Here is a 19,973-nt window from a genome sequence, read left to right as displayed (position 1 = left end):
TCAACAGCTGACATCTGAGAATTGTGTACATTAGGATTCTTCAGAAAAAACCCTGAAACAAAACATGTCATGCTTTTCATCTTTTCATTTTACAGGATGATGAGAGGGAGGGATAGGGCATGTGCCTTGCATGTGTAAAGTGCTTTGCTTTCCAAAGGAGTGCTGGTTGGTAGTTAGAGGTAGTTTGACTCTCTGAGTGGTGCAGGACCAACCCTTTCACTCAGTGCATCTAAAAATGGAGTTTTCCACAGGTCCCTGAAGCTCTGAATGGACTGCAGAGAGTCAGCTGATGTCTGTGAGCTTCTTGTATAGTAGCAGGTATCCTTTGGAGCCTGCTGTTCCCTGAGTCCTGGAGCATCTTCAGTAGGAAACTGGGTGTCACACTGGAAATTTAGCTCATGAGCTACTGTGGGGCAGGCAGGGAAGTGACTCAGCTTTCTGACCTACAGACAGCAGCTAAACCTAGGTACAAGAGGAGGTGCTAGGTGATGAGATAAAGGTGTTTCTGGAATAAGGATTGATTCTTTTTTTGTTCTTTGTTTCTGTTGTCATTCTCTTTTGTTTTCCTTTCCGAAGTCCTCCTCAGCTGTTTTAAGTAGTTTAAGGACAAACAGCTCTGGGCATGTACTTCAGAGATGCTGAAACCACTGCATTTAAATACAGTGCTTCAAGATGTGTCAGGAAACAGCTACGTGCTGTATTGTCTTCCTGAGTGAAGTGCAAACCTTGAAGTGACAGCCCTCCCCTTTGCCCTTTCACATTGCAGAATGGTTAACAACTATTTCATTCACACTCTAACCAAATATTTTTTATGTAACATCTAGTGAGTTTGATTACTGCGAGTTTGCTCTGGGTTTTTTTCAGCTGAGTTGTGCTTACATGGGGGAGCAAGCTTGTGACTTCAAAAAGTGAAGTGAAACAGGACAACTTAGACCTTTTTGTTCTTTGTGGTGTTCCTTCCTCCTTGGTAGTATTTTGGTTCAGCAGCAGTTATTAGAATGTGTAAGCCTGAATTCCACCTCTTAATGAATCATGAGACAGTAGCTACCCCTGTAGTGTGGGTCGAGTTTAATATTGCATAAACTTGTCAGTACAGCTGCAGATGGGGATCAAATATTAATATATTATCTTTTGCTTTTAGTGTTTGCCTGCCACTGCATCCCTCAGCACTTCCCTGTGTGGCTGCCTTGGTCCTGGGAGGGAATTGTCCTTCAATGCAGCTTCTGCCCTGCTCCTGAATCTCAAATAAAGGTTTATCAGGGAAAACCAATATGAGCAGAGCATATTTTCAACCCCCTTCCCAAAAGCTGCCCATAGTTGTAGGATACTTTAGGGCAAGGGAGGTATTACTAGTTAACATTTATAGTATGGCTGGAATAGAGTTTGCACAGTCTCAGTGGGTGAAGTGAATATTTTTCACATAGACTGCACAGATCCCTGGTTTCATCTTGTGCATCATGCTGCAAAGATAACAACTGTGCCACACGCTTCTGCAACCCACACTTCTGGTCCTTGAAGTGGAATTTTTCTCCTTTACACATAAACCAGAAACTGCTCTGGTGGGGAGGAAGCTCTGTTTAGCTCAGATCTGTTCATGTTGACCATACATGGCTGAGGTGGTTATTTTGGGGCAGTTTCTCTCTGCTTCTCATATGACTGAGAAAGTTCAAACTTGACTTTGCCTTGAGGAGAAGGGAAAAGTTTGAGAACTTTTTTTTTAGTATTTGAGGAGAAGATGGAATGAGCCAAAATAAATTTTTAAGCTTGAGCACTTGCTCACGTCTTGGTCCTGAATTTGAGAAGTGCCCCATTTAAGAAGTAAAGTAATAAAAAAACCCAACAAAACCAAAACTAAACAGCCCCACAAAACCCAACCCAAAATTACTCAGCTTATTTAAAATTTAAACTTGCAAGTTTGATTTTAGGACAGGTGAGCACAGAATGCCTTGAGCCAAAGGCAGCACAAGACAGAGACAGCTTGAGGTGAGAAACAGTCTGTGTGTGTCAGAATTTCATTTGCTTGCTGAGAAGTGGGACATCCTTGACATACTCCACCCTCCTAAAACTTCACTTTGGTGGTGAACATTCTCTGCATGTGCTGTGGGAGATGCTGAAGAACCCTGAAGGGTGAGAGATGCCAGCAGGATTTTGGTGCAGATTCTCTTCTGGGGCAGATGGGGAGCGATTTCCTGGCCCAGTGCTGATATTTTGTCTGACGTGCAGTCTTGCTCTTTGTGGCTTGGCACAGGTTCAGTGCTCTGTGTGGTGTGGAAGCACGCTGTGTAAAACGTGAGAATTTCCTGCTGTGATAAGGAACCAACAGTTCTTCCAACAGGTGCAGTCTTTAGCTGCAGTGCTGGAGATGTAACAGAAATGTTTGATGTCATGGGCCTTCAGGATTGTCAATCTCAAACTGAGTCTGGCCTGAGCAGTTCAGAAGGCAGAGCTTTGCTTTTGCTTGCACTGCTATGATAAGAGAATTAGGAGGGGAAGCTGTGTTCAAGAATCTCTAATCCATGATGGATGGTGACTGTGACTGAAATGAATAATCTTATTTTAAAGGGTGCCCTAAACCACTAAAGCTTTATAAATATTAATTTTGTTCATTTGTTTCCTAATAAAAGGCTTTTATTCATGAAATTGCTATTTATTTATTAACCTGACAAACTAATAGCAAGCTCTCTTCTTTCAGTGTATGCATGTGCCATATCACAATTCTGCTTGTCACTGTAATAAGAACTTCATTCATCTGCCTTAAAATGTCATTGATAACAACCTGGCAGTGGCCCAGCTTGGAGCAAGTCAACTACAAAAGGCTGCATTGTAAACCTTTCTGAGAGCACATGCTACATTAAGTCTAAAATTAAAAAAAAAAAAAAAGAGAGAGAGAGAGAAATGTGCAGGCTGGTCTGAGTGTCGTACAACTGCCAAATAGCTTCAAACCTCTGGAAAAAATTGGAATTCTGTATGGAGGAATTCTGGCTGAGATGGGTTAGTTTGGAATGAAGGATGCATTCTGCTCGCTTTGAAATCTTTGGGGTACACTGAATTTATAAGCCTCATCTTAAAATGAGAGGGAATGCTTTGCTGAACCACAGGCAGCTAAATGAGAGCTTGGACATGTAAGGATCTAGTTATTTCCTTCAGTCTTGTCTTTCTGCAACTGGGATAAAAGCTGCAATCTGAGAATCGTCACATGCCTCTGGAGTTAACTGCTAGGAATACTGGGAGTTTGTCTTGGTTATAGAAACCTTCCCTGACCCCATCTGCAGCCTGGGCACCAAACATATTTATCCTCCCATAAGTTCACAGAGTGCAAGGAGGGTCTATCACATGCTGAAGTTCAAATATCTGTATCTGCCAGCTCCTCTGGAGGGATCTGAGCTGCTCCTTGCTCTGCAGTCCTGTGGATGGGGCTTCACATTCACTGAGCCTTAGGGCTTCCTGCCTTTGACTCTGCTGTTCTCAAAACTATTACAAATTAAATCAGTAGCCTGGGTGAGGGTGAACTGATCTATCCATGCAGGGTTTGTGAACTTTATGGACAAAAGCTTCCAGGGACCTTTAAAACAGGCTGTGTCCAGTCCTGCATGTGAGGGCAGTGGGGTTTGGTACAGCCCCTGACTGGCCTAGGCAGTCTCACTGAACAATTTAACAGCTGAGTTGACTGTGAAGCTTTAACACATCTTCATCCAAGGTCTTCTGGGAGCACTCTAAGCATGCCTTAAACACCATGATTCTCATCCTACACCCCAGACATGGCAAAAGCTCAGGCAGTGTGGGGAAGGGCTTGCTCACAACTGATGGGTTTAGAGTTGGATTTCTTAACTGGAACAAGGACTGCAAGAGTCTTTAAAAACTAAAAACCCAAACCCTGCAATTTCATGCTGCTTCACTTCTGTGGTTTTTGTTTTGTCTCTTTCTTAAGTATAGTGTATGGACAGCGCCATGGGTTAGGGAACACTTGAGCTTCATCTTCAGAGACTTTTCGTATGTAGCCTTCTGCTGAAGTCAATGGGTGTGGAGGTAAGCGGTGCTTTCTGACAACATCACTGCCACCCACTCTGAGCCTGATGCACACAGCACTCCTTGTATTTGAGCATTGTTTTTCTCCCAAAAAGTCGCATGCAGTTGCACAATAAAGACACGGCTTATTTGTGTAATGCAAATCTGTTCCTGCTTGTTGGTACAAAGTGAAGCAGCGAGCATCAAAGTGCAGAGACTTCACAGATCCTGCATGAACACTTGCCACTGAACTGCAGTGACATCCTGCATTATGTCAGAATAAAGGATGACATCACAGTTGGTCTGTGAGTGAATGGGATTTGAACTCGGGGTTGAATGTTGCTGCCTGGAGCATTTGTGCTGCTGATGCTCAACACCCTTTGCTCTGCTACTGTTTGTTTGTTTATGTATTTTTACAGCTGCTGAGTTTAGTTTCTCAAAGGTTAAATATTTTATCAGGAGCCAGTCAGAATCGGAGTTTCCTGTTTCCTTGTCTTTCTGTTGATTTCCTTTCCTGTTGAAACACAACTTTCTCTGTTGGAACAACTCAGTTGCTGCGCTCTTCAGTTTCCGTCTGGTGATTTGAAGTGTCTGAAATGGCCTGATATTCTCACAGAGATATTGACAGTGGGGTCTGGTGACTAAATTGTTGTGATAAAACAAAAATTCATTGGTTGATGCTGTTGAAATCCGCTGACTTTTCTATGCTCCTAATAGAAGGCTTTAAAATATCCAGCTGCAGACTGATCCTCTCCAAGCATGTGACACTGACATCAGTCCTAGAAGTGAGGCGTTGAACTGCCTCCAAAAATGAGCTCATCGGGTAATATTCAATGCACTGATTTAGTAAAATATTAATTTATTTGATTACATGATCACCTGTACATACTGTTTGAAAGATGGGAATTCATTCCAGTTTTAGTTGCTACTGTTCCAGATACCAGTGTTATAAAGATCCTGTTGATAGGACACCATGCTCCCACTGTATGCTGGGACCTGGGCTTGGCAGAGCCGATCTCTAATTGCCACTAATTTGCTCTAACATTTGGCAGCTTCTTGACTTTTCTTCTCCCTGCATCCCTCCCAATAAACTGCAGGGAATAAGTCAAGATTCTGTTGTCAAGCCATCCATCTAAAGCCACTCATAAAACTTGCTTAATTTTCTTGTGGCTCGCTTGACTTTTTTAAATGGCTGTGTGAAAACACAACCATGTGCTTTCCCAGAAGTTTGAATAGTGGTCCATCTTCATCTTGACCTGCCTGGTGCCAAAGCTGAGTGACCATAATGAGATTAAACCCTGGCAGAATGGCCCTGGAGGCCTCCTCCCCTCCTGTAGCTTGAGGTCAGCTCAGTAGCTGAGACTTCCTCTTACAGCCCACACAAAGGGCGTGGATTTGGGCAACACTGGACTCATGGTGACCCCAAATACTTGCCTATTATTTTTTAAACTTGAAGAAATTTTGTATTTTCGTTTAACTACAGTAGCAGCACATCCTAGATGCAACTGTCCAAGCACATCAACATGTGTCTGATTATTTATTTGAAACATGGGCATAAGAGAAACAGTTTGTTAGAAGGGTTCATGTGCATTTGTGCAGAAACAGTTTTGTCTTCCTCCCTCCACCCAGTATTTTCTGCCTGTTACTGCACATTGCAGGATTGTTAGTTTTGGATTCTGTTTCCCTCTGAATACAAGTCTTTATGGAGCTGCCCATAATGTTGCTCTTTTCTTTCAAGAAGCACTGCTGCTAACTTAGGACAGAGGAAGATGCTGTGTGTTACAGGGCTGTAAGGATGCCTGAATTGCAAGCCGTTGTGCAACTAAAGAGTGGTATTGTGCAAAACAGAGTGGAAAAACGGCTGCTGATGAGCACAGAGAGTCGAGGCAACGAGAGCCCTACTTAGAGAGCAAGAGGAGAAGCTGGGTTTGGAGAACAAGCAGTAGAAAACAAGATAGGAAGGCTCCGTTCCTGCAAGAGTAAATGACCCCTTAGAGCAGCCAAGGAGGCTGTTTGATGTGAACTCTGTGCAAAGTTCATTGGAGAGTGTGCTCCAACATCCCAGGCAATGCTGCTTCTTCCTCCTTCTTGTTTACAAGAAGCTGGCACGATTTCAGAATCAACTACTAAAACATCCTTGGTGGGAGAAGAATTGGGATGACAAAATACTTCTTTGCATCTAGAAAGTTATTGCTACAGCAGTAACTGCTGAAGCTGGCTGAGTGGCTGCTGCCTGGTTTTGGTTAATGTCAGGAATTGTGCTGGTGGGAAGTGAGTCCTGGGGTGGGACTGTGCGGTCCCCGTTGTGCCTCAGCACAGTTCTCAGCATACTTCAGATGCTGCCTCTGCAAAATGATGAAGTAAGCTTCCTCTTTTCCCAGTAAAATGCCTGTGGTACACCCATCACGGAGTTGTCTTTGTCCATCCTTATTTAACAATAACAGGGGTTGTGCAGAAAACATGCAGGGCATGGAAATGGGGAGCTGAGCCCCGTCTGTCCTGTGCTGCTGAAGGGTGGGAGGAGGTAGGGAAGCAAGGAAAAGAGGAAAACAGCTTTGCCTGTGCCTGTTTTGATACTGAAGAGCTCTTCCCAGTGATCTGAGAAGGGGGTGGGGAGAGAACCAGATGCTCTTAGGAAGTTCATACCATTGTTAATAATGTAATTCACAGATGGTGGTGAAGGCCTTGAAGAGGCTTTCATGCAGTTCTTACGCTCTGTAACAGATCATCACATAAGGGCTCACAAATAGAGATGACTTAATCCCAAGGATGAGTCTACAGTGATCTGTTTGATGGTAGGCCTGCAGATCACTGCAACCTCTTTAAACAGTTAAGAGCCTTCAGGATCCCTGGATGCTGAGCACTAGAATTGGACCAATCCCTAATTAAATTGTCAGGATAAAATGTTCATGTAGCTTTGAGACTTTTCCAATGAAAATGGTTCTTGTAATTAAAAAACAAGTTCCTTTGTCCTGGTGCAGAAATCAATGCAGGTAAAGCATGAACATCAGTTTGTACAATGACATCTTGTTAAGAGGCAGTTCTGCTTTTATTTCCATTTGTCTGCTTGGAGCTGGAAGCAGAGCTTGTGTGTGTTCTGAATAGCTGTCAATACTTTGTGACAGCTGAGGAGGATTGTGCCTTGCATACAGCAAATGAACAGGATGCTGGTTTTCAGACATGTAGAATCAGGAAAGACTTAGCTCAAGTGCTTGCAATAAAATTCAGTATTTGTTTGTGAGAGGCTTATTGATAAGATCTTCACTGGCTGCTGGTCAGCTTTTGCTGTAAGCTGTGTAACTACAAGTATTTATCAGGGACTTGTAAGCAATACCAGTTTGCATGTGTAGCACTAGAAATCAAAAGTTTCAAATAACATGAGAACTGATCTTGGCTTTGTTGTTTGTTGCTTTCTTTTCAAGTGCAGCCTCTCCTTCTCTAAGAGACATTCCCGTTGTGGCTTTTATTATTATTAACTTCTTCAAGTTTAAATTGAGTTTAGTAAATTGACTTCTTGTGATGTTTGTCATGTGATGGTTTATGAGCTCTCAAGAATGTGCTCCTGTGACTTAGCCATGTATTTGCCTGTACCAATGCAGGCTGTATCATGTGTTCTTGTTGGGCTTGCATTTTGAGCTAAGTAATGGAGGGGGTTGGGAGAAAAAAATAAAAAAGGTGTGGGGGGGAACTGATTCAGGGCTAAGCTACCAGAAATTCTCAGACTGCTTAATTTGTGACCTTGTTCCCTAGTTAAATGCAACCCAGGATTTTCTGCCTCTTCCATAGTTTCACAGAATTGTTTTCTGCATTAACAGCTGAGTTTTTCTCTTACTACCCTTGTTAAAAACAAGGAAAACCCAATGCTTTGGTAAAAACAATACCTTGACATCTTGGGAGAAAAGATTTTTTTAATCCTTGGTGGGTGGGTGTGCCTTAACTGAGAAAGTTAGAAACTGCCTTTCTGATCCACATTTTTTGTGTATATCAACTGTGGCATCAGTAAAGCAATATCTTTATTACTGCAGTAAAATGAACAAAGTTGAAATTACTGCATCTGTGCCAAGAATTTTTGGTTTCTCCACGATGGCCAAAGTTTGGAGCAATAAAAATTCTATCAGTGAGTCTCCAGCTCCTTGTCCCACTGCCTGCCTGTGATGTCTGTGTCCAGTGGAAGCAGAGCCCTCCCAGGACTGAGGACTCACAAGGTTTGTTTTAGGTTTGTTTTAAGCAGCACTTTCCAGCACTGGGCATCCTGTTTATTTTCCTGACATCATGTAATGCTGTTTTTCATTTATATACACACATACATACACATACACATACATTTGTGTATATGTGCTGCTACTGCTGTTGAATGCTCTGCATTTCCCCCTCTGCATTTGTGTAAATCATGTTTCAGCAGAGCTGTACCTTATACAGTTCCCATACTATGAGGGTTTTTTGTAGTTTTTATGTCTGCGTGGGCTAAGCATTTCTTTAGATTTGAATCCAACATCAAAGTAACATTGGTTTAATACAATGTTTTTATATCACCTTTTTTCTCCAAGTTGGATTTTATTTTCAGCTCTGACTCTCTTATTTTTGCTGCATAATTTGAGACTTTTTGCTTGCTCTTCACATTATTTAAAAAAAAATCCAACCCACACACAAAACTCTGTTTTCCTTAGCTCATACAGTATTTCCACTTGGCTCAGGAGATGTGGATTTGTGAGCTGAGGGAATCCTCGTTTGGCTGGTCACCCAAGCTTGCTTCAAGAGTATTAGAAGGATCTACAGCTTAAGTTCATCAGAGGGATGACCTGCTCTGGTTTTAATGAGATTTATTATACCTGTACCTGTTGGATTCTGTGGTTTTGATCTTCAAAATGATCTGGATAAACCTGTTAGTGAAAGCAAAACCTTTGACAGAAAACTGACTCTACTCAGTCTGTCCTGTGTTAAGATTATTGATTTTTGGAATTAAAATAATGTCCGTTGTGGCATTGGCATGGAACTTCTGTGAGATGTTTGGCACAATGCTTGTATCCATGCTTCCCTTCTCAACTCTTCCAGTCCCCCTCCTCAGAAAACCACACTGATCAAACCCTGATATCACAGCCCAGGCTTGGAGAGGGTGGAAGAAACAAATGTGGATGTGGGAGTTGATGGATGAGTGTGTGTGGATGTTATGGATACAGCTGCATTCCTAACACATGCAGGAGAGATTGGGAGGGGTCGGTCTTGGCCAAACATAAATGTGTGTTCTCCCTAAAACTGCCTTTGTTTTTCATGAAAGCTCAACAGCATTTAGTGATTTTAGTTTTGTTAGCTTAAGGAACCTGAGAGTTCTCTATTTACTCCAAAATGAGTTTCTGTGAACTTTCAGCTTGTCAAATATCTGTGGTCCTCCAGGGCCTGGAAGGGGATGCAGAGGCACTGGAGGGGTATAGATGTGCACTGGTTATGGTTGAGTGAAGGCAGCCCTGGGGAGCAACACGAGCAGGGAAAGTGGTGTCTGGAATGAGAGTATCTGGGTCAGCCTCCTCCAGAGCTGCAGGACACGTGAGATGCTGCTCTGGTCTGGTTTAACTTCTCTCAGTGTGGTGACTTCCACAAGGTTTAACACAGCTCTAGAAGATGCAGGTTGACAGGCCTGCAGCAGAGGTGGCCAGTGAACACAGAGATTTGACTTGTTCCATCAAGATTTGGCAAGCCTGATGACTGGGTGATCCCTGGAGCTGTGAGGAGGAATGTGGCCTGTCAATAACAGAACTCATCAACTTTCCTGTGCTGGGATTTTGGACATGCAGCACTCGAGTCTGAGACAAATGCATTGCTGGGTGTAACGCCTTCCCTTTTTTTTTTATTTGTACCTATTAATGGAAGCAGAGAGCATAATGTAATCTTAAAATAGCTCCTCTGTGAATGCAGAAACATTCCACTTCTGACTAATTGGCCATTCAGAATGAGCATTTAAATATGCACCAGAGACTGAGCAGCGGCTTTCCATATCCGCGTGAATGGAGCTGGGAGCGTGCTGCACTGCAGAGCTGTGCAGGCTCCTTGCTTTGTCCTCCTGCCACACACTCTTCACTCAGTGGGACTGCCCTGCCCTAGCAGGCAGAATGCATGCCCTGCTTGCTGTCCCTTTGGTTAGGCAGCAAGCTGAGGGGGCTGTTCATTTTCTCTACTCATGAGATTGAGGATCTTGGAAGCACTGGGCTGATAAACAGTTCTCAAAACCAGATTTCTCTTTCTCTTGGTTGTGAATGACCAGGAACACAAAGAGCTTATGGTGTGAGTGCTGGCTCCAGTGCATGCCCTGGAGAGCTTGGCATGCACAGGGAGCCCATGTGCAGTGTTTTGACTCTGGCAGGCAGGGCCTGCTGCCCCAGAGCGTCTGGCCCAGCTTCACAATGAGAGTAAGACACACAGATACACATGGGGGCTGCAAGGGCAGGATCCACGTGGTGAATTGTGTCACTGACCTAAAAGCTGTCCCAGCTTAAGGACTTCTCTTGCACACCCACTTCCCACCTCTCCAGAGATGGTGCCATGATACTCAGGGCTCTCTCCCAGGGGAGACAAGTGCCACTGGAAGTGGGTAAGGTCTCACCTGTCAGAAAAGGACACACTTTCATTCACCCACTTGTCCTGGCTTTCTCTGCACTACAGGAGTCAAATTCCTCTGTGCCCTCACTGGGTGTGTTTTGTTTTTTGCTGGGTCAGACTGTTGCTGTTTTGTGCGTAGTGAGACCGTCCTCATGGTCTGCATGTGCCTGACTGTGTATGGCACTGCCTCTCCTGGCAGCTGAGGGTGAGGGCTGGCTCCCTGTCCCAGTGCTGCTTTCACTCTCCTGCCCACGGGCTCAGTGCCAGGGGAGCTGCCTGGGCCAGACCAGCCAGGCAGAGTCTACAGAGGTGATTTTCTTTTGCTGATCTGTGTTGCTTTTCCAAATCCCACATGGCCTATATGGCTGTAATTGGAGCTCATTTAGAGCTGACCTCAAAGGCAAGTTCTCCTTTCCTCCCAAAAAGGAGAGGTTTTCACATAAGGGCTTACTCTGGTTTAAGGCTGCTTTATCTTAGTATAACATAAACCTGTTTCTAGTTATCTTAAGGCAGAAAGCAACTAGAGGATTTGGATTGGACTGGATGATTGATTCCTGCTGATTTAAGCAATCCATAAGGAGTGCCTTTTGCCCTTACCTAGCTAATCTTGATTTCCTTTTCTGGCATAGGCAGCAACAAGAACTTTACACTGTCTTTTGCAGTGGGACAGAGTTTTGGGAAGTGCCATACTCTGAGCATTGGCTTCTGCAGCTCTGCTCTTCAGGTGGTTATTTATGCAAGGCACTAGCCAAAGGGAAAGGAGAGTTTTAACTGGATTAACCTCAAGAAGAGAGTGTGGGGATTTAGGGATTAAGGAACCAAAAGCAGCCAGCAATCAGTGACTTAAAATCTGTGGTAAGAGAGCCAGTCTCTATAGACAGGGAATACAGTCCTTTCTTACCTGCACAGCATTGAGATTGGCAGTGTTTCTGCCTTTGAGATCTTGGAGAGGATGGTTTTAAGGATGAAGGGTTTGAGTAAGATGTTTTCTCTGAAGACTTTTGTATTGATGGGAAATTGTTTATAATTGGCAGCTCTTTAAGAAAAAAACTGGTAAAGGACTGAGTGTTCAGATGAGATCTCAAACCTGGCACTGGGAAGGTTTGTTGGTGGCTTGCTCCAATATAATGAGAACATCTGGTTTCCATAGACTTGTAACTCTTGTAGCTTCATGCACACCCCTTTTACACCTTCTACCCTTGCCTTTAAAGTGTTTTTGTTGTCCCATATATTTTTTTTTTTCCACTGATGCTGTTATGTATCCCCTGCAGGGAAAATCCTGCTAGATTACCGGATTGATAGAAAGATTTGGAGGCGCGGGGGAGATCAACAAAAACCTGTTACTAAGGAGACACGAGTTTTAGCATTGAGTCTCTAATGGCCAGTCTGCCGAAGGGGAAACAGATGGCACAAAGGAGGCTGGGATTATACAGACAAGTACCACAGGGCTGCAAATCTGATACATCCATTGAACTTCCTGGGGTCAGGCAAATCCAGCCTTGTGCCAAGACTAATGTGGTTCCTTTGCCTTTGGCACCGTGTTTGTGTCCTTCTGTTAAAGGCTGTTCTGGACAGTGGGCTTCTGCCTCCAGCATTCCTGCCCCAGGGAACAGCAAGGTTTGGCACAGAGTGAGGGCAGGTGGCTGTATGGAAGTGTGTCCCTTTGACAGGTCAAACTGTACCTGCTGCCAGTGGTTCTCCTTTCCTGAGAGGGGGAAATAACCAAACATAACCCTGCATTCTGCTTGAGTACAGCTTTTCTCTTGTTACTGGTGCACTCGTGTAGAAAAGTGATTTCTGTGCTGGAAGAATGGGAGGATGGATGGTGGCCACAGTTGCTCCTCTCTTTTGACACAGCCTGGCCTTTATTACAATATAATGTTTCGCAGAGGCTTGAATTTCAAGAGTGATGCTCCCAGCTGTGTGCTGCTTGCTGGGCTCCTGCTTCTCCGGCTCCTGCCTGCTCCAGAGAGACGTGACACAGCCCTGCTGCTCTGGACAGAGCAGTGGGTAAATAAGCAAAGGCAGAATTCATTCTGGCTGAGGAGAAACAGTGCTGGAGTCGCTTTTGCAAGAGGCTAATTAACATCTGGTTTTGTATTTAACTTTCAGGCTGACTCTAGAGAATGTTGCAGTAAACAGGACACTGATTCGTTAATAGTGGGAGAGTGCTAAATGACTACAGTGCTAGAATTAATAGCTTGACAGCATATCCTCTTCTCTTCTCTCCTCCCACAGCAATTTGGACTGATACCCAAATAAACAATAACAAATAGATTTTTGGAGGAGCTGGCTGGGAGAAATAACAAAAGTCAAGGGGCACTCGTTATGCAACATTGTTCTGCTAGTATTTGACTCATCCAGAAAACCCTGTTCTTCTCCCTAGCTTCATTTTCCTTTTTCTTTTTTTTTTCTTCAGCTTCTGTTGAGGAGGTGTTATATTTGCTGCCTTGCTTTTGGTCCCTCAGAAACTCCCTATACCCTTGGATCTCCAGTTGCTGTAGGCATGGAGTGCTGGAAGAGTGTAGGCAGAACCCTGCTGCAGAGAAATACCGTGTGAGAGCCTCTAAACCAGCTTGGGTCAGGCAAGAAAATTGCTCTGGCTTTAATTCCAACCACATGAGACTAATACCTGGGTGTATTTTGTGAAGAAGTGAGGGATCTGAGCAGTTTATAAGCGTTATGTCCCAGTTCTAGCAGCAGCAGTCCCCTGGCAGAAGTGGGGCGGCTGGGAGGCCGCTGTGCGCCCCGGGGATGGCGGATGTGAACGAGGAGTACGCTCTGTACCTTGTGATTCTCCCTGCAGTGTCTTGCCAGGGAATATCTCCAGGCGTTCCTTTCCCTCTGCTCTCCACAGACTCTGCTTTGTGTCCTGCATGCACAGAAAGCTGTCCCAGCAATTCCTTTTGAAGTTTTGCCTGAAACACTCGGGGGTTTTTCCTTACCCAAACGGAGGCTAGAGGTGAAGGGACTTTGCTGCCAATTCCTGCTCTGATCTAGAGTCTGAACTCCTGCTGTTAAAGCTCTACCAGCCACTTGTGTTCTAGATATGTCACTGCAATAGAGCAGAGCCTCCCCGGCTGTGCTCCTGCTTGAATCCAGGGTTACGCAATAGCAGCCTGCGAGTGCCAACGCAGATGCTGCTGCATCCAGACACGCTGTACAATATAGTTGCTTGGATACCCCTTTTTTTTTTTTTTGTTATTTTTCTCACAAGTGCTAGGTAACAATTTGCAACTCATAACGTTGAACACAGATTCAGGTTAAGCAATGTAAAGAATTAGAAATATTAATGATTTCCTCTCTGCTTTTTAAAGGTTGAGCATTGTGGAATTTGCAAAGATTGAGTGTTGCTCTGTTCTCTTTTCAGAGTCTTTATTTCATCTTCATAAGTGTTAAATAACTTCCCCCTTTGAGAATATCTTTCATCCAGAAAATCATCTCTTAATTATTGATGCAATATGCCAAGATCCCTGAGTGGCCTGGCTGCTGGTGCTTTTATTTTGGGTAGGTCACGAAGATTTCTGCGCTGCTCCTAATTCTCTGTGTTGTGTGTTCCTTACGTCAAGAGGAGATTTGACAAGGACTTGCAGGGATTGGATCTCAGAGGAGCTGAGTGGGTGAGAGTCTCCTGTAGCATTCTGGCAGGCAGAAGGATGCTTTTGTGTTACAGGCAGCCCCTGGGCTCTACGAGCTGGTGTGGGGTGAGGGTGCAGCTGAAACACGTCTCAGGGATGGCGGTGTGTGCTTCAGTCTGTGGAATTTGACAAGCTGTCAAAATGAAAAAACTGTGCCTGGTTATGCTGCTGCTGACCAGGAATTAGACTTTTAACAAGTGGGCTGTGCTGGCACAGCTTCATTTTATGGACACAGCTATGATGTAAGTAGGAGTGGTATCCAAATAGCTCTATTCTTGTTCCATTATAGGAATAATATATTTCGTGTATGTTGCAGGTGGATCAGCATTGTTTTAGTGACCCTACTGTACATTCTGGAAGAGTCAAAGCTCTGGAGTTACAACTTGATCAGAGCCCTAGAATAACTCCCTGATTTTTAATTGAGATAACTCCTGCAGGGATACAAATGAGTGTGCACCAAGGTAAACTAGATGCTAACAGGAAGATGGCTGATTGCAAGACAAAGACCCTTCCCTTTGCCGTGTACCTCCCTTCCTTCCACCCTCCTTCTCCTCCTAAAATAGCCTTTCAGCATGAATGAAAACCAAATATTTTCCTCTCTTAAAAACACTTTTAAATGCTTATTCGTGTCAATGGGAAAGTAATTTAACCCAGAAGCTGGTGCTGTGCATCTGCCGTGTCTGATCTATGTCCTTATTCCTTGAAATGCTTTCCTATTGCTCATGGATGGTAAAGGAGTATCAGCTGCAGTTCCGGGTCTCCAACTTCCCTGCACATGGCTCATTAGCCAGTTTGCTTTTCAGGCTCCTTCAATCTTGTTTAATTCTAGCTGCCACGTTTTTAATGCAGCAGTTGAGGAGAGTCTCTCTCTCTCTCTCTGTCTCCATCTGGAAACAGGCCCAGCTACTGGGGGTGAGGAGCAGCATGGCCAGGGCTGCTCTGGGAGCTCTGGAGGGCATTGGGAGCTTGGGTAAGGTCTGTGTTTGAACAGGCAGTGACTGGAGAGGGTCTGAGGTGTGAATGTCCATCGTGTTTAATTGCAGAGGGACAATTTCATGCAGGTGAATGTGTCAGCCTGCATGAGTGGGTAATGAAGGGCTGCTCGTCGTTGTGACCTGTGCAGCTGGGATCTCATTTTAATCACAGACTGTTGGCTGGGTAGAAGCCCTGCCCTGGGATTCACCAGTGTACACATGCATATCTTTGACTTGGTCTTAGTCAAGCCTTGACATCAGCAACAGTTTCCAGTATGAAAACTGGAGTTCCAGTGCCTGTGTTTTTACAGCCACTGAGTCTTCTCACACTTGGCTCATTACCATGAGCATTTGTTACTGTTCTAGGGTAACAAATGCTCCTAGATTTTAAGATTTCCAGTTGACAGTGCCCCTAGCTTTGCTTGAAAGGAGATTAAACAGATACCTTTAGGGTTCTGCTAGGCATTACATCCAGCAAAGCATCATAATTACATTAAATACCTGTCTTTTCTGTCATACTTGCAGGGTGCTGAAGGGCCTTCTGAAAATCAGGGGGAAGGTCTATTCAAGGAGACCATAGATCTGCTGAGTTTTTTCCCATAGTGTCTGTAAGTGGCTAGAGATGATGTACTACTACACAGTTTTAGAGAGAAAAATTATATTAATACATGTTTGATGTAAGGATATTTAAAGTGAATATATATCTGCAATATATGGGGATTTTTTCTTTCCCCTTAGGTGGGTCTCTGATTAAGGCAAAAGCTGTTATACTCCTCATCAGGCAGGCTGATTTCACTGCAGAAATTCAGTTGACAGTAATCTGCTTTTTAATCTGTTCTTGTGGTGTAGTGTAGCAGGCTGTGTCACACTGTATTTCTCATCCTAACTCTTGTTGTACCAGTTGAAGGCTTGTAATTTTTGTCTTGAAGTGTCTGAGTTTTAGTTCTGCAGTTTTTAGTGAGTGCTAATCTAAACAAGGTTTGCATAAATCTCTTTGCTCCAGCAGGAAGATGAAAGCTTTGATAAGGAACTTGTTTTTTTCTCTCTCCCAAGCAGGAGCACAATGTCTTTGACCTAAATATACCAATTACTGACATAGCAAAGTGATACAGAAAACAATCCAGAAGGAATGCCAACCTCTGAATGAACACTTGGCTGCAGAAAGCTACTCCTTATGTGGAACCTCAAATCCAGAAGACATGTGAGGAGGAAAACAGCATTCATTCAAAACATTTCATGCAAATAGTGAGGGGTGAAAGAGCAGTGGCTGGAGAAATGCTTCTTTATCCCTTATCCCTATGGCTCAGGAGAGGTAAAAGCTCTATGCAAAACACAGAGCAGTTCTCCCCTTTCTCGTTTGTGGCCTGGTTTGCTCAGCTTTTTGAAGAACTTTTATGTCAAATTTAAAGGCTTCCTGGTAGCAGCTTCTTCTTTAAAATGTGTTTGATGGCAGATAGAAGTATTTCAAAAAGTAGCAGTAAGCTTCCTCTCTAGAGCATGCTAAGTGACTTTATGAATTAGTTTCGTAATTTTTATTCATGATTAAGGTTAACCACCTCCAGAGACTGATGGAGTCTGAACTGGTTTTCAGTTCAGCTTTGAGACCTATCCTCCATTAGTGAGTATTTGCACATTGCAACCACACTGATGGTTTCCAAAATACACTGAGTAAATTGGTTCACACAAACTGCCACAGATTTCTGGTTCTCCATGTTGCAGCTGTGGAATTTGCAGATTCTGGATGCCCATTTTTTTGGTGGCCAAGTGACCCTTTTTAGTACCAAACTGCTACTAGACATGGTCAGACTGGAAGTGGTACCTGGTACAGTTCTGCATCTCCCCTCAAACCCCAGTGAATTTTTGTGTAGTCTTGGGCTTCTTGCAAGAAACAGGGAACCTTTTATCAACCCAGGTTTTGGAGTCAGCCCTTATTTCGTTTCCCAGGCAGTGTTGTTGCTGGCACTTCAGCCATACTGCAAAGGCAGCATGTGTGGGCTTTTTGCTCACACAGTTTATTTAAGAGATTGATACAACTCAGACTACTGCAGAAAAGTCCCTCTGCTACAGAAATGTGTAATAGATATTTGGCAGTGCGACTCAAACATTTGTCTTGCTTTGTTCCAGCAGATGATTTGAGATTACTGATAGGAGCAGCTTTGTGCACGGTCTGCTGTTGAACAGGAATCTATCAAATATTTCGTCTTGGAAGGCGCTGAACTTCAGTTCTGTGTGATGTCCATGCACAGATCCTCATCCCTTGGACTTCACAAGCCTCCACTGAGTTGCTTCTTTGGGCATCTGGTGCCAGTTCCATGCAGATGTTGGTACCCCACATGGGTATCTTCAGGGCATCTCCACCATCACCACGTGTCTGTGTCAGGAGTTGAGTTGAGCCCTAAGGAATCTGATTGTCCATGGATGCTCTTATCTCTATGTGCCTTGTGTTGCATTAGGGGAGAGGCTGTGGCTGCAGCAGTGGCACCCTCTGCAAGACTTGACCAGACTGGGTGATCCATGTGTTGGGAAATAGTTGTGGGAGTGTGGCTTTTGTACTGACTTGCTTAATATTTGCTGGTACACGAGGAGAGCTCCCGTATGGGGAAGTGTGCAGTGCTCTGTGTGGCTGCAGCCCAGACAGAGGGACACTGGGACACTGCTGGATGCTGTGAAAGGAGCATTTGCATGGTTTAACCACTGGGTCAGTACCTGGTTGCACAGCCTCTGATTTGATTGAAGCTGCTGTCTTCTTCCCAGGAAAGGTCATGTTCAGCTCAGAGACACTTAGTGTATGTCTGAACAACTGGATGGGATGTAGGCAGGGAGCTGGGAGACTGCTCACTTAATTACAGTCCTTTGCTTTGTAGTTTCTCCTTTGAGACTGAGTCCAAAGCTGTGCACATGGTGGGTGTTTGACCATGTTAAGTGAAAATCTCTAATGGCATGGATACATCTGAATGTTGCTGTGGGTTTGGGGGGATCAATATTAACTAATTTTCTGTAGTATCTGAAGTGTTCACCTCACAGCTACAAGATGTTGACTTAAGGGGTGAAAACTCTCTAAATTGTTGGTGCTCTTTTGATATTTGCTGGCTGTGACCACTCACTCCTGATAAAAACACTTCCCAGGCATTGTCTATACAGTCAGGTATGTTGGCATAAAATCATACATAGCCAGCAGTTATTAAATGGGAATCCTTTTAAGCTTTGAAAGATGTTTTTTTAGGGTGTAGTCTGTGTGAAATGTTCCTTGGTTAATAGAAATGTAGTGATTATTAGGCGCATGACTTAGGCTAATAATCGTATCTTACAGTACAGGAACTTGCTGTGATGTTCCTGATGTTAAATCCAAGCAGACAGCTCCAGTCCCCGTACGTAAGAATGGAGATTGAATCTTGTTTATCATTACATCGGTCTGCAAAAAGGAGATTTATGAGAGCAGAATTGTTTGCGTGACATGGAGTGACTCCCATTGTATAGAACAGAACAGCTCTCCAAAATTTCTCTCCTCTCCCTTGCCCTTTTGATGACAGATAGTTGGCAGTGGATCAAAGCACAAACAGGATTAATGTTTTGCATATTCTGTCCTACATGGCCTGAAAGGAGCAGAGATGGAATTTTTCATCTTTCACTTTAAACTGCATTTAATATCGTGGCCTAGTTTAGAGCTATGCGACTCATTCCTTCCATTTCCCCTGAGGCCTCTGTTTCTGGTCAAGGAAAGCAGGGCATGACTCCCTCTGGAGCTCATCAGTGCTGCTCAGCTTCCTCCTCTGTGCAGCCTGGTGGAGGAGGCTGGTTTGAGGCTGGAGGAATGCAGCATCAGGAACCTCCAAGGAGCATTTGTGGCAGCTGCCATTTCTTGGGCCTGTCGCTGTGGTCACATCACGGGTGCTGCAGGGAACCCAGAGCTGGGGCAGCACCCAAAGTTCCTGTCACCACCTGTGCAAAGGCAGCTGTGAAAGCTGGGGTGGTGTCGCACCTCCAAATGGCTGCAGTCACTTTCCAAGGATGCTGTCCAAGCTTTCCAAGGATGCTGTCCAAGCATCTTCCTCCTCAGAGATGTCCTCAGGAAGGAATGTTTGAGCCGCGTCCTGGCTGATGAATTGTTGTACTGGCAGCAATACTCCTTCACCTTTGGAAACAGGCTGGAAACGGCGAGAAAGGGTGGAGGAGCTGGTTTGGGGGCTGTGTCAGTGCTGGGGCCGTGTCAGTGCTGGGGCCGTGTCCCCTCAGAGCCGTGTCAGTGCTGGGGCTGTGTCACTGCTGGAGCCGTGTCAGTGCTGGGACCGTGTCAGTGCTGGGCCCTCAGAGCCGTGTCAGTGCTGGGGCCGTGTCCCCTCAGAGCCGTGTCACTGCTGGGGCCGTGTCACTGCTGGGACCGTGTCACTGCTGGAGCCGTGTCCCCTCAGAGCCGTGTCAGTGCTGGGGCCGTGTCTGTGCTGGAGTGGTGTCAGTGCTGGGGCCGTGGCAGTGCTGGGGCCGTGGCAGTGCTGGGGCCGTGTCAGTGCTTGAGGCCGTGTCACTGCTGCAGCCGTGTCATTGCTGGAGCGGTGTCCCCTCGGAGCCGTGTCACTGCTGGGGCCGTGTCCCCTCGGAGCTGCTCCTCCCTCCCCGGAGCGGCCCCTGAGCGGGCCCAGCGCTGTCCTGCCCTCCCCTCTAGCGGGAGGAGCCGCCACTGCAGCCGCCTGCGCTCCCTCGGGCACCCGGGGATGTTCTGTGCCTGCAGGATTTCACAGCGACCACAGCACTGCAGCAGCCACCTGGA

The 19,973-nt window shown here is 45.0% G+C and overlaps 1 protein-coding gene across 2 annotated transcripts in view; it reads left to right on the top strand.

The window, feature by feature from the left end:
• Window positions 1–19,973, top strand: part of SSH2 (slingshot protein phosphatase 2) — a 90,262-nt gene that overhangs the window by 6,292 nt on the left and 63,997 nt on the right. Inside the window, exon 2 of one of the 2 annotated variants that reach the window (XM_063174090.1) lies at window positions 3,934–4,026. The exons of the other annotated variant lie outside the window; for it this stretch is intronic. Within the exon in view, the coding sequence (XP_063030160.1) occupies window positions 4,015–4,026 (12 nt within the window). The 5' untranslated portion in view covers window positions 3,934–4,014. The remainder of the gene's footprint in view (window positions 1–3,933; window positions 4,027–19,973) is intronic. 2 annotated transcript variants of the gene reach the window in all.

The sequence above is a fragment of the Melospiza melodia genome, chromosome 21, assembly GCF_035770615.1.
Source record: "Melospiza melodia melodia isolate bMelMel2 chromosome 21, bMelMel2.pri, whole genome shotgun sequence".
In the NCBI taxonomy this organism is placed as follows: domain Eukaryota; kingdom Metazoa; phylum Chordata; class Aves; order Passeriformes; family Passerellidae; genus Melospiza; species Melospiza melodia.
This window is presented reverse-complemented; position numbering and strand designations above follow the sequence as displayed.